General features: G+C 49.0%; 1 protein-coding gene across 4 annotated transcripts in view; it reads left to right on the top strand.

Moving 5' to 3' along the window:
• The first annotated feature begins 4,196 nt into the window (after positions 1-4,196).
• KLHL26 (kelch like family member 26) overlaps positions 4,197-14,577 on the top strand; it is a 29,103-nt gene continuing 18,722 nt past the window's right edge. For 2 of the 4 annotated variants that reach the window (XR_009452934.1, XM_059696153.1), the window contains exon 1: positions 4,197-4,336. Coding sequence is in view for 1 of the 4 variants with exons in the window: in XM_059696153.1 (XP_059552136.1) it covers positions 4,254-4,336 (83 nt within the window). In the remaining 3 variants the exon portion in view is untranslated. Of the gene's footprint in view, positions 4,382-5,246; positions 5,447-14,577 lie in introns of all 4 variants that reach the window. The other 2 variants (XR_009452936.1, XR_009452935.1) reach the window with 2 other exon arrangements.

The raw sequence follows: 14,577 nt of genomic DNA, 5'->3' as shown, positions 1-14,577 counted from the left end.
GCACCTGGCACGTTATGTAAATACACAGCGCAGGAACGAATCATTGTGACTCTTGACTCTTAGATTCTCTGGATCTCACTTCCCACACCTCTGAAATGGGAATGAACTTAATCCTTCTCTCAGGAAGAATGAGTCTCCCTTCCTCCAAAAAGGCTCTGAGCCAGATACTCAATGTCCACAGCATGTGCACCGTGGGCCACTAATTGGCCCTGAGAAAAGAGTGACCAGTTCTGCATTCCTTCCCGGATGGGGAAGAAGGTCAAATGCAGAGGGCGAAGGGTTCCTGCAGTCACACAGCAAGGGCTTGGGGCTCTGGGCCCTTCGGGAGTGCAGTGTGTGGGAGGCTGCATCAGAGCCGCTCTTGGGGACCCCACCTCAGGTGGGGTGTTGGGGTAAGATGAGAGTCCACAGCCAGACAGAGTCAGGAATACTGCCTAGAGATGAGCCAAACCTGGGAGGACCTCGTGCGAGGTGGGCAAAGCAGGTTCCAGTGATTTTTACCAGGGAGAGTGGGCTTTCAGGGAGAAGAGGAGTCTCAGCAGCCCCCACCACTACACTATTCATACGTAATGGCTGATAGGGACCAAGTGCTGCAAGGGGACCTTTAGGGCCTCCAGGGTCTCTTCCTCTGAGCCAGGGGTCCTGGTAGCTCCCCAGGCCCAAGGCCACATGTGTCTGGCAGAGGCCAGCCTCAAACCAAATCCACATTCTTGAATGCTGACTCACACCCTCCCAGCCTCAGTTTCCTCATCTGTAAAATTGACATATACCCCCAGAGAATTGAAATTGTGTGTTTAAACAAATACATGTGCACACATGTTCACAGCACACTATTCACAGTAGCCATCCACTCCATCTGGGGCTGATCCAAGTGTCCATCAATGGGTGAATGAATAAACAAAATGGAATATTAGTTATGAAAAGGAGTGAAGCACTGACACATGCTACAACGTGAATGAACCTCATAAATGTTATGCTGAATAAAATAAGCCAGAATTGGTAAGCCCATAGGGACAGAAAACGGATTACTAGTTACTAGGAACGGGGGGGAGGAGAAATGGAGAGTGAGTGCTACTGGGGACAGGATCTCCTTTGGGGATGATAGAAGTGTTTTACAACTAGATAGACGTGATGGTTGCATGACATCACGAATGCAATAAATACCATTGAATTGTATACTTTACAATGGTAAATTTTATGCTATGAGAATTATATCTCAATTTTAAAAAGGAAAACTAAAACACAGACCTTGTTAGATAGAAAAGTCAAGTAGTGCTGGGGAGTGGAGAGTGGGTATGGGGGAGAAGGGAAGTGCCGTCAGCTGGCATGGACTCAGGGCTACTCACTGAGCTGCTCTGAGCACAGTATGTTGTTTATTTCATCCTGGTCTCTGTGCTCTGCCCTTCAGGGTCATTTTAAATATGGGAAAACTGTCCTGGATGGTGTGGCTCAGTGGATGAATGTCGACCCATGAACCAGGATGTCAGGGTTCAATTTCATACCTGTGTTTCGGGCTCAATCCTCAATAGGGGTCATGCAGGAGGCAGCAGATTGATGATTCTCTCTCATCATTAATGTTTCTCTCCCTCTCTCTGAAATCAATAAAAATTTTTTTTTAAAGTTAAAAATAAATAGCTAGAGCAACCTGTCGAAGCCTCATGGCTCCTAAGAAGTGGATGCAGAACTCAGGGTGATAATAGTGAGTATTCATCAGATGTTGACCTAATTTATTTATTTATTATTTTTTGCTTTTTGGTTAATCCTCACCCGAGGGTATTTTATCCATTGATTTCCAGAGTGGAAGGGAGTGAGGGAGGGAGGGAGAGAGAGAGAGAGAGAAACATCAATTGATTGGTTGCCTTCTGCACAAGCCCATACTGACTGGGGTGGGTATGAACCTGCAACCCAGGTATATGCCCTTGACTTGGAATTGGACCTGTGACCCTATGCTCTAACCACTGAGTAACACCAGCCAGGATGACCTGTCTAGTTTATAAAGAAGCAAAACTAAGCACTAGGAGCATTTACAGCTCGCTCCAAGGCCACTCGGTGGTGAAGGGCAGATAGGTGGAGGAGGCCCCAGCATGAGGTTGTAGGAAACAAGGCATCTCCTACCCGCCAAACCTCAGTTTCCTCCTCTGTAACACCTAAGGGTTACTAGAAGGCTTCTGAGCTCTGACCTGGGTCCGTGAGCCCCGCAGCTGATCCAGAGCAGGGGAGCAGATGGCAAGGCCCCTGCCTCTGAGCGAGCCATGTCAGCTGCGGGCCAGATGGTGGCTAGGCCTCAGGATGCTGTCTGCTGTGTCCCCGCTTGTGGGGTCTGCCAGCTCACAGGTCATCATTATTGGACGAGGCTGTGCAGTAACCTTTGGTGTCCCTCCAGGTTCCCTACCTGCCCGTGCCCCATCTCAGGTGTGGCAGGCAGTCGTGCTAGGCCAAGAACCTTGGCCTCCTCTGCCTCACCCCACATCCCATCTGTTGCATCTCCTATTGGCACCACCTGCAAAGTACCTCCTGGCTAGGACCACCTCCCAGCCCTTCTCTGCCATTACCCTGGGGCAAGTCCTATAATTTGTCCTAGAACACTCCTAAGTATTGTCCCTTATTCAAGATGTTGCCCCCTACTGTCATGTTGGTTACATCCCCTCTGCTGACAAGCCCCTCTCCTCATTTTATGTAGGAAAATGCCTCCATAGTGACCCACAAGCTCTCCATGACCTACTGCACCCCTCTCCTTCACTTCTCCCTGCCAGGCAACACTCCAGGTACACCCCTGCCTCAGGTTCTTTGCACTGGCTGTCCTGTGACGTGCACTCCTGGAGTACCTAGTGTGACCACAGCACTGTGTGTCTGCAGCATGCCCTGCATGTGCACACAGCCAGGGGCCCAGTGATCTTGGGCTGTCTGTCTGACATGTGGGTTGAATCTGGGTGTTTATGAAGTGTGTGTGCATATGGATGCCATTGACTGCAGCCGTATGTTTGGCGGGTGTGTGAGCTGTAGGTCTCAGCTGAGCAGGGTTTGATGCCTGCATGTGGTTCATCTGGAACAAAGGCTTGAGTGGCCGCCGACCACAGTCAGGAGAGCGTGTGTGTGTGTGTGTGTGTGTGTGTGTGTGTGTGTGTGTGTGTGTGTGAGTGTGCAGAGATTGCTGGGAATGCACGTTGCTCATGCACGCATTCAACATTGAGCACTTATTGTGTGCTGGAGAGGTCAGCAGGGTCCTTTCGCACCTGGTATCTGTGAACTTGAAGTGTCAATTCCTGAGCATTTTACACAAACGATCGATTGAACACCTAGTATATACTTGACCCTCTGCTGGATGTGGAGTAGTTGGGTCTGGTTCTACCTACAGTAGGTTCTATCTACTCAAGAGGCCCCTTGCTGTCTCCTCGGAGTCTCCAGTCCATGTCCACCCTCTTCTCTGAGCGCTGACTGCAGGGAGGGCTCTAAGCCCCATCTGGACCCCTGGGTCTTGCTCGCTGGACAAAAGATGGTTTTCCGACTCAGAGAGTGAAAGAATAAATGGGCTCAAGGCTGGAGAGAGCATCCTAGGAGTCTGAACCTTGCCAGGGCAGAGTTTCTAGACTTTCCAAGGGGTGGGAGTAGAGGTGCCCGAAATAGCTCTGGGAGCTTTACGGAGGAGGCCCTATTGGTTCAAACATGGGCTGGAAGTTCGACACCTGGGCACAGGGTGAGAGTTCCCGTGATAGAGGGAGGTCTTGGAGAGGGAGTGACTCTGGAGGGGATGAGTGGTTCTCAGGGCTCGGGGTCCAATTTCCCAAGCCCCACCTCCCATTAGGCTCCATCCCTTGCCCTTTCCGTAGCAGACCCTGTCCCTGACCTGCTGCACCTCACGGTCCGCACAGCCCCCCTCCACCCGCTTCTCTCTGGTCCCACCCTCGCCGATCGCCACACCTTTACCCCCCCCACCTGCAACCGTCTTTTAGACTCCGACCCGTCCCAGATCAGGCCCCGCCCCTCTGTGGACTGAGCCTTGCCCCTCTCTCCCCAGACCACGCCCCTCGCCACAGGCCCCGCCTCTCCTCTACTCAGGAGCGCAAGGCTTCTCCCCTCGCCCCGCCCATCTTCAGACCACGCCCCTCCCCGGAGACCACGCCCCCTCAGACACGCCCGGCCCCTTTCATCGCTCAGGTCCTGCCCTTGCGGAGCATGCCCCGCCCCCCGATCCCCAAGTCGCAGTTTTCTGGACAGGCGCGCGGCTCCCCGTCACTCGAACGCGCGGCGGTAAGATGGCGGAGTCCGGTGGCGGCGGCGGCGGCGGCGGCGGTGGCGTTGGCTTCGGTGCAGGCCCGGGCCCGGAGCGCCCGAGCAGGTGAGACCGGGCCCGCAGTGGGCCTGCAGCTGCCCCCGGGCTCAGGTGATCTGCGGGGAGCCCCGGGGCTTGGAAGTGTACTGGGCGGCCCGAGGGTCTCTCCGGGGGACCGCAGGCTTTAGGGGCTGCTGAGGGGCACCTGAAGGAGGGCTGGGAGCCCCAGGACCTCGAGGGTCTCCATGTGGCTCTGGGAGCCAGAGGGGGCGTTGGGGGGCTTGGAGGTGTGAAGGGAAACCTCGGGGCTCCTAACTGGGAACTTGGAACGCCAAGGGGCTTGGGAGGCAGAGAGGGCCTGAGAAGGGGCGGGGGCAGACCCGAGGTGGTCGGTGCTGTTTTCGGGACGCTGCGGAGGGGACTGAAGGGGGGTTGCAGGGACTGAGGCCCAAGCTTTTCTAGGGGTGCTAGGGGCCCCCGAGTGTTGTAAAGGTGGCCCCGAGGGCGTGCTGAGGGGACCTGGGGTGGGTGAGGGCTGTGGAGGGCTGGGATTAGGGGCTCAAGTGAACATGAGGACCTGCAAGAGGCCTAAGAGGCCTGGAAGAACCTGGCTGGGGAGACTGTGGGGCCCTGGGGGGGTCCCAGTGAGTCTTGATGGGCAGGGACGGGGATAGGGGTCTTGAGGGGCCAGAGTAGGTCTTGGGGAGCCTGAGGATGGTGAGAGATTCCTGAAGGTCTAAAGAAAACACAGAAGATCTATCCTTTCCCAACCCATGGGGTTTAAATATCCCCCCCCCCGCACCCACCCCGCTAAAGGACTTGAAGCTAGGTCTTGCCTTCAGACTAAGGGGCCAGAATTCACCCCTTTTGGTAAGAGGGCAGTCCCCTTTCCTTTTGGCTAAGTCCTGAGACTGGTTGCTTGAACCCAGAATCGGTGTAAAACTTGATGTTTACAGGTGGTGTTCTGGGTTTTCAGAGGGAAGAACACCCGCCTTAGGGAGCACAACCTCCCCTCCTCTTGACATTGCCCGGGGCCACTGTGGCCCAGCCCAGCCCAGCCCAGCCCCCTCCGACAGCCGGCCACCCTTGGCTGACCCGTACAAAAGTTGGGCTCTTTCTTACTGGAGAGGTTATGGGAGCAAATCATTTCAGTCAACGTGATGAATGATGAAGTTGGTCAGTACTTGTGCGCTGTGGTGTCATTTCTCCTTGTGGGGACCTGGGGTGGTGCTGCCAGGAAGGCCTGGCGGCCCAGATGCTCCAGTTGGGCTTTGGAGGCCTCCAGCAGGGAGCAAGAGAGATTCAGAGGGTTTGGAAAGACATTCAGCCAGTAACGTGGGCAGGGTGTGGTGAGCAGGCATGAGGTGGCATGTGAGGAACAGATAAGAGGGGACAGTGGACCCAGGTCCTTGCCTTAGGCCCTGGGGTGGGATCATCTGGGTGAGGTATAATTTATTGCATGTGATACCGTTCACTCATTTTAGCTGAGCAGTTCATTGACTTTCAATAAATTTATAAGGGGGAATAAATGGTGATGGAAGGAGACTTGACTGGGGGCGATGAACACACAATACAGTATACAGATGGTGTATTATAGAATTATACACCTGAAACCTATATAATTTTATTAACCAATGTTATCCCAATAAATTCAATAAAAATAAGTTTATGAGTATGCATCCATTAACAATCCAGTTTTTCATAACGCTTTCATCACGACTCAGAGTTCTGTCCAAGCCCGTTGCAGTGAAACCCGCTCCCACCCTCGGCCCAAGGCACACCCTGATCCGGTTTTTTTTTCTCTGTAATTTTGCCTTTTTAGAAAATTTACAAGAACAGGATAATATAATCGGTGGCTTCTTGTGACTGGTTTCTTTCTCTTAAGATGTTTTTGAAGTTCATGTAAGTTGTTACAAGTACCAGAAGCTTGTTCTTTTTCACTACAGCATAGTGTTCCATTGTATGGATGGACACAGTTTCTTTATCCATTTACCTGTTGTTTTTATTTTGATAATTACAAATAAAGTTGCTGTGAAGATTTGGTTATGTATATTTTAAAAAATATATATATTTTTATTTACTTCAGAGAGGAAGGGAGAAGGAAAGGGAGATGGAAACATCAATGATGAGAGAGAATCATGGATTCTCCTGCACGCTCCCCATTGGGGATTAAGCCGAAACTTGGGCATGTGTCCTGATGGGGAATTGAACCGTGACTTCTTGGTTCATAGGTCAACACTCAGCCACTGAGCCACGCCAGCTGGGTTGATTATGTATCTTTGTGAGACATATACTCCATCCTCTTGGGTGTATAATTCGGAGTGAAATGACTGGATCCTCTATGGTAGGGAAGCTGCACCATTTTGCATTCCTATCAGCAATACATGAGAGTTTCAGCTGCTCCCCATCCACACCAGCACTGATGTGGCCAGTCTTTAATTTTAGCAATTGTAAGCGTATTATGGTATCTTATTTTGGGTTTAATTTGCATGTCCGTAAGAACTAATGATGTTGGACATTTTTTCATGATTTCATTGGCTATTCATATTTTTGGTAAAGTGTCTTCAAATTTTTTGTCAATGTTTTAGTTGAGTTGTCTTCTTATTGATCTAAATTTTTATTTATTGATTGATTTTGGAGAGAGAGAGAGAGAGAGAGAGAGAGAGATCAGCATTGATTTATTGTCCCACTTATTTTTGCATTCATTGGTTGACTCCTATTTGTGCCCTGACCAGGGATTGAACCCTCAACCTTCGAGTATCAGGATGATGCTCCAGCCAGCTGAGCTACCCAGCCAGGGCTCTTACTGACTTTATTTTTAAAGTACATTTAAATTAATTAATTAATTAATTTTAACATTTATTGTTGAAAGTATTATATATGTCCCCTTTTTCCTCCCATTGACCCCCCTCCAGCCCACTCCCAGCCCCCCTCCCACCCCCACCCCAGACCCTTACCACCCCACTATCTGCATCCATGTGTTATGCATACTAGCATATGATACAAGGTCTTTGGTTGATGACCTCCCACCCACCCACCCACCCTCTCCCACTTTCCTTCTGAGATTCCACATGATAGAGTCCATTTAAAAAGCATCCAGGTCTAGAGATCTTTGTAATGGAGTTTTGTTTGCTGTTCTTTTGTTTGTTTGCCTTTGATAGGATTTTTCTTCAAAAGTAGCTGTCCAAAGTTCTTATTGACTTTTTTTTAAAAAATATATTTTATTGATATTTTTACAGAGAGGAAGTGAGAGGGATAGAGAGTTAGAAACATCGATGAGAGAGAAACATCTATCAGTTGCCTCCTGCACACCTCCCACTGAGGATGTGCCCGCAACCAAGGTACATACCCTTGACTGGAATCGAACCTGGGACCCCTCAGTCCTCAGGCCAATGCTCTATCCACTGAGCCAAACCTGTCAGGGTATCTTATTGACTTTCAAGAGTTCTTTATGTATTCTGGATTCAAGCCCTTTATCAGATACATGTTTTGCAAATATTTTCTCTTAGTCTACAACTTGTCTTTTTAAAAAATATTATATTGATTTTTTACAGAGAGGAAAGGAGAGGGATAGAGCATTAGAAACATCGATGAGAGAGAAACACCGATAAGCTGCCTCCTGCACACCTCCTACTGGGGATATGCCCACAACCAAGGTACATGCCCTTGACCGGAATCGAATCCGGGACCCTTCAGTTCACAGGCGGACGCTCTATCCATTGAGCCAACCGGTTAGGGCCAACTTGTCTTTTCATTTTATTAATATCTTTCACTGGGCAGGTGTTTATTATTTTGATGAGATGCAGTTTATCAATGTTCTTTTATGGATCATGCTTTTAATGTAATATCTAAGAAATCTTTTCTAAATGGAGGCACTTCCTTTTTTATTTTTTTATTTATCGTCTAAAGTTTTACGTACATATGTCTCCTTTTTCCCAGCTTGACGCCCCCCCGCCCAGTCATTCCCACCCTGGGCAAGCCCCCACCGCCCCAGTGTCTGTGTCCATTATGCTAATATGCATGCATACAAGTCCTTTGTTTGCTCTATAACCCCTCCCCCTGCCATTTGTCTCTGGATCTATTCTTGTTCATCAAATTATGTTGATCATTATATCCCACATATGAGTGAGATCATGTGATATTTATCTTTCTTTGACTGGCTTATTTCACTTAGCATAATGCTGTCTAGTTCCATCCATGCTGTTGCAAATGGTAAAAGTTCCTTCTTTTTTATAGCGGCATAGTATTCCATTGTGTAGATGTACCACCGTTTTTTAATCCATTCATCTGCTGATGGGCACTTAGGTTGTTTCCAAATCTTAGCTATTGTAAATTGTGCTGCTATGAACATAGGGGTGCATATATCCTTTCTGATTGGTGTTTCTGGTTTCTTGGGATATATTCCTAGAAGTGGGATTACTGGGTCAAATGGGAGTTCCATTTTTAACTTTTTGAGGAAACTCCATACTGTCTTCTACAGTGGCTGCACCAGTCTGCATTCCCACCAGCAGTGAAGTAGGGTTCCTTTTTCTCCACATCCTTGCCAGCACTTGTTGTTTGTTGATGATAGCCATTCTGACAGGTGTGAGATGTTATCTCATTGTTGTTTTGAGAGGCACTTTTTTTAAAAATATATTTTATTGATTTTTTACAGAGAGGAAGGGAGAGAGATAGAGAGTTAGAAACATCGATGAGAGAGAAACATCGATCAGCTGCCTCCTGCACATCTCCTACTGGGGATATGCCCGCAACCCAGGTACATGCCCTTGACCGGAATCGAACCTGGGACCTTTCAGTCCGCAGGCCGACGCTCTATCCACTGAGCCAAACCGGTTTCGGCGAGAGGCAGTTTCTTAAAAGATATCTCTGCTGCCCTGCTGGTGTGGCTTGGTTGATTGAATGTCATCCCATGCACTAAGAGGTCACCAGTTTGATTCCCGGTCTGGGCACATGTTCGGGTTGTAGGCTCGATCTTTGGTAGGGGGTGTGCAGGAGGCAGCTGATCGATGTTTCTATCTCTTCCTCTCCCCTCCTCTCTCTCTAAAATCAATACAAACATATTTAAAAAAAAATAAAAAGCCCCAAGACCTAAACATTTAAAAAAAAAAAAAGACATCTCCATCATCTCTAAAATGCCCATTTACCCCCTTCCATCCATCCCAGCGAAAAATCACTGTATGTTGTCTGGAGCAACTGATGGTGTGTGTGTGTGTGTGTGTGTGTGTATGTGTGTCTTATTCCTGTGGTGCCAGTGTAGGGAGGAAGGCAAGAAGCCCTAATACGGTGAGATGGAGCATACAAAAAGAAGACCAGGCCCTAACTGGTCTGGCTTGGTGGATAGAGTGTTGGTCTGGGGACTGAAGGGTCCCAGGTTCAATTCCAATCAAAGGCATGTACCTTGGTTGTGGGCACATCCCCAGTAAGAGGTGTGTAGGAGGCAGCTGATCGATGTTTCTAACTGTCTATCCCTCTCCCTTCCTCTCTGTAAAAAATCAATAAAATACATTTTTAAAAAGACGAGGTTTAGAAGGGGAATGTGGCACACAGCAGTCTCCAAGGATCTTTTGAAATGTAGAGGCCTTTGTAGCATTGTTCATGTATTATTTTCTTCATTTCTTCCAAATGGGCCAGCCAGGCCTGCTGTATGAATTGTCCTGCTTTATTCTTCATCCTTCCACACTCCAAGGTCATGGCCTCCCAAAGTCACCTGCCTGATGACCTGCGTTCAGCTAGCCCTGAGGGCACTTTTTCTGGCCACCTTGTTGTATGTGTGTGTGGTTTGTTTGTTTATTGTTATTTTTTGTTTTTGGTAAAACTCATATAACGTAAAAACTCACTCATTTAAAGTATACATACAGTTCAGCCAGTGTGGCTCAGCTGGTGGAGCATCAGTACACTGAAATGTTGCAGGTTGTATTCCAGGTCAGGGTACATACCTAGGTTGTGGGTTTGACCCCCTGTCAACCAATAGCTCTCTCTTGCATTGATGTTTCTCTCTCTCTCTTTCTCTCACTCTTCCTTCCCCTCTCTCTAATATCAATAAACATATCCTCGGGTGAGGATTTAAGAAATAAATTAAGCTGGCTGGTGTGGCTCAGTGGTTGAGCGTTGCTCCATGCACCAAGAGGTCACTGGTTCGATTCCTGGTAAGGCATTAAATTAATTAATTAAAAAATAAAGTTGCCAAAACCGGTTTGGCTCAGTGGATAGAGCGTCGGCCTGCGGACTGAAGGGTCCCAGGTTCGATTCCGGTCAAGGGCATGTACCTGGGTTGCGGGCACATCCCCAGTAGGAGGTGTGCAGGAGGCAGCTGATCGGTGTTTCTCTCTCTCATCAATGTTTCTGACTCTCTATCTCTCTCCCTTCCTCTCTGTAAAAAATCAATAAAATATATTTAAAAAAAAAATAAAGTGTACAATTTAGTGGTATGTAGCACATGCCCAATGTTGTTATGTATCCTTATCTATTTCCAGAACATTTCCATAACCTCAAAAGGAAATCCTGTTCCCATTAGCAGTCACTCTCCATTCCCCTTCTATCCCAGCCCCTAGCAACTACTCTACTTTCTGTCTCTATAAAGTTACCTGCTTTATAAATAGAATTATACAATACAGGATCTTTTATGAATGACTTCTTTCATTCCATGTAATGTTTTAGAGGTTCATCTACATTGTAGCATGCATCAGTATTTCATTCTTTTTATAGCTGCATAATATTCCATAGTGTGGACATACCACATTTTGTTTATCCATTCACCAGCTGATGACATTGGAGTTGGACCCACCTTTTGACTATTTTGGATAGTGCTGCTATGTGAACTCCTGTGTTCATTTCTTTGGGCTCGATACCAGGAACAAAATTGCTGGATCGTATGTCTGTCCTGTATCCTTGATCACGTGATCACCACTCAACACTGCTTGGTCTATTTATTAGTGGAAATGCCTTGATGGTGGGAACCATGTTTTATATGTCTAAAACACAAGGCTACACAGAGGAAATAAGTGTTCAAGAAATATGGCCAGGTAGGGAGGGATGGATAGAGTGTGGAAAAGCTCTCTAGAGCTTGCAGTATGGCAGGTGGGAAGTCTCATCTATGGACAGGTTGGTCCATAGCCTTTTTGGGGAAACTTGTGGCACTGCTGGGGGCAGGAGTTGGCTGGCCTTGTCTGGAAGGCTGCCTTTTCAGTCTGCCAGGAGGTGTCTGCATCTGCCTTTTTGTCCCATGAAGGTTTTGCCATTTGGCCTGGGGTGGGGGCAGGTCCTGTCTTCCCCTTGGCCCTTCTAGCAGTCGCACAACTTGAGAAACTGTCCTCGAGGGGCTGTGCTCCCCCACCACCCCTCGTATTATATAACTTGTTTGTTCCAACTTCTCTTTTCTGCAACCAAGGGGGGAAAATGAAAGAGAAAAGCTTATTCTCTTTCCTTCCTGTCTCCAGGGATCAACAAAAAACCCGTTGCCTAGTAGAGACGGTCGTTAATGACTGAGCGGAACCTCCGGGATAGATGAAGCATGGCTGCCTCGGCCAGGGCTTGAGGAGGGGAGGTGGAGACTGGCTGCAGGCTCAGTCACACAAAAGACACTTGTCCTCTAGTGGGTCCCCTCCCAGCTCCACCTTCGGCCCTCCGTGAGGTTCAGGTTCCTGGAAGGAGAAGAGGTTTGAAACTGTGCAGGGTGTTAGGGGAAGAGGTACTCTCCAGGGAGTTGAACCTCCCCAGCTAAAATTCCATCGCTATGAGGTACCTAGCTGGCTGAGTTCCAGAGGAGCCCTTTCTCCACGGAGGCTCTTCAGACGTTGGGCCTTTGGCATCCTCACTCCTTGGCCCATCTTCCCTAAAGGTGTCTGGATGGGGCCCAGACTTGCTGACGCACACTGCTCCTGGGGGTGAGGTGAGGTATCTGGGTAAGGGACATGTCGCCCACAGGTGTTTCCTTGGGAAGTTGTGCCCAGGACACAGTATGATTGGGTTTGGCACAGTACTGCTGAAGTGTCTGCTCCTGGGTTGGTGGCCTTTGTTTGTTTAAATTTTCCTAACAAAGCATCTCTGACTGCATCCTAGCTTGTGTCCACTCAGCCTCGAGGCTCTGGAAGAGTCCAGTCCCCCAGTGCCTGTGCAAAAGACTCGAGGATGAGAAGGTTCTTGTTGCTTTGGCCTCATCCTCTTTTTCAGCTGGTCCTTCAGACATGGGGACTCCACTATTCCTCTTGGGAATTCTGGTGGTTTCAGGGGCCTCATCACACCCACATGTCTGTGGTCCCTCCTTTCACAGGTAGGACAGCCCTACATACTCATTGTGTGCTTTGGGCATATCTACACACCTCTATGCGTTAGATTCCTCATCTGGAAAGTGGGAGGAATCTACCATGGGCAGGGTAGCTTGAAAAAGTGAGCTAGGGTGAGGGTGTGCTCAGAGGGTGCCCAGCACTTTGTATGTGCATGTGTTACTGCACAGGTAGTGATGTTGTCCTGGGGCTCTGATGAAGTCAGTGTTCTGTCCACTTTGCCTATGTGGGCTGGGAGAGGATCATGGGGCATTGGCAGGTCAGTGTGGCAGGTGGGGAAAAGAGAAAGTTGGTCTCTTTGTCAATTTGGGTTGCTGAAATAGAATACTGTAGACTGGATGGCTTATAAACAACAGAAATTTATTTCTTAAAGTTTGGGAGCTAGAAGTTCAAGATCAAGGTGTCTGGTGAGGCCACTTCCTGATTCATAAATGGTGTATTCTCACTGTCTCCTCACATAGTGCAAGGGTCTAGGAGCTCTCTAGGGTCCCTTTAATGAGGTCACTGATCCCATTCACAAGGGCTCTACCCTCATGACCTAATCACCTCCCAAAGGCCACACTGTCTACCACCATTACATTAGAGGTTAGGTTTCAGCATATGAGTTTTGGGGAGATACAGACATTCAGTCTGTGGCAATTGGCCTGAGCAGTTGGGAGGACGATGACATCATTACTTGGTGGCCATGAGAGGGACAGTAGCAGGGCAGTGGGAAAATGGACCATGTCAAGTCTTAGCTGCTTCTGCAACATGAGAGCAGAAGTCACTGTGAGAGCCTGACGCTCTGGAACAGTGCGTGGGCACAAGTGTGGTGGGTCTTGGCGGAGTATTGGGATGGGGGCAGGTGAGCCTGAGGTAAACTGGAAGGAGCCCTGGGCTGGCGGTGCTGGGGGGTCGGACCATGCTGCTCATCCTTCCTCAGGGAGTGAGGTGCCCCGTTCTTCACCTCTGCCAGCAGAGTCCCGGCAGGGTCCAATGAACTCATGATGTGAAATTGCTCTGAAAACTCCACACTTTGCTCTGAATTGATCAGGGTGCTCTGAAATTGACTGTCTGACAGCTGGACTGCTTCCACATGGTAGCTGCTACCCCCTGGGGACACCTTCTTCTTGTTGTCCATAGTAACTGGGGTAGAAAGGTTTTATTAGCTTCTGCTATCATTGTGCCATCTCCAGGGAGCCCACCCGGTGTATCATTCACTTTCTTTAACAGCATTATTTTTGATTACCTATCCGCAGGGGAGCGTTCAGCGAGGCCAGGGTATAGGTTTTGTGCCTGCATTCTGCCCCCCCCCCTGCCCCCACCAGACACTTTAAAAGTGGGGCTTTCTCTGCACTCCCTCCCTTTGGTCTTAGGGCATGTTTCAGACTTGGGATTGATGACCCCGGAGAAGGAGAACTGAAGTGGGAGAAGAGGGAGAGGGAGAAGGGGAAGGGCCCAGATAAAAGCAGTCAACATGTGGATGAACTCATGACATCTTTTTTTTTTTTTAATATATTTTATTGATTTTTTACAGAGAGGAAGGGGGAGGGATAGAGAGTTAGAAACATGGATGAGAGAGAAACATCCATCAGCTGCCTCCTGCACACCCACTACTGGGGATGTGCCCGCAACCAAGGTACATGCCCTTGACTGGAATCGAACCTGGGACCCTTCAGTCCGCAGGCCGACGCTGTATCCACTGAGCCAAACCGGCTCGGGCGAACTCATGACATCTTGCTCTTCTTCTGGTGGTTGTCACATGCCTCTTGTGTGCCTGCCACTGTGTTTGGTGCTGGGCTTGCTATGAAAGGAGGGAGGGGAACGGGTGGGTCCTGCCCTTGGGGCTCCTGCGTGCCAGCAAGGAGTGAGTGAAACACTGTTGCAGTCATTGCCCTGTGGTTGCCATGAATGATCCCGAGGCCAAGTTGGAGGCTCCTGCCTTCTTGGAAAGGTTCTGAGCGCCTCCTCAAGATCGAGGTTTGTGTCATCTGATGTTTAGTGTCATCAGCTCAGGCGAAGGGGGTCGGGTGAGGTGGATAGTTC

Source organism: Myotis daubentonii, chromosome 5 (assembly GCF_963259705.1).
Source record: "Myotis daubentonii chromosome 5, mMyoDau2.1, whole genome shotgun sequence".
Taxonomy (NCBI): Eukaryota; Metazoa; Chordata; class Mammalia; order Chiroptera; family Vespertilionidae; genus Myotis; species Myotis daubentonii.
The sequence above is the reverse complement of the archived record's forward strand: the minus strand, read 5'-3'. Positions and strand labels throughout refer to the sequence as shown.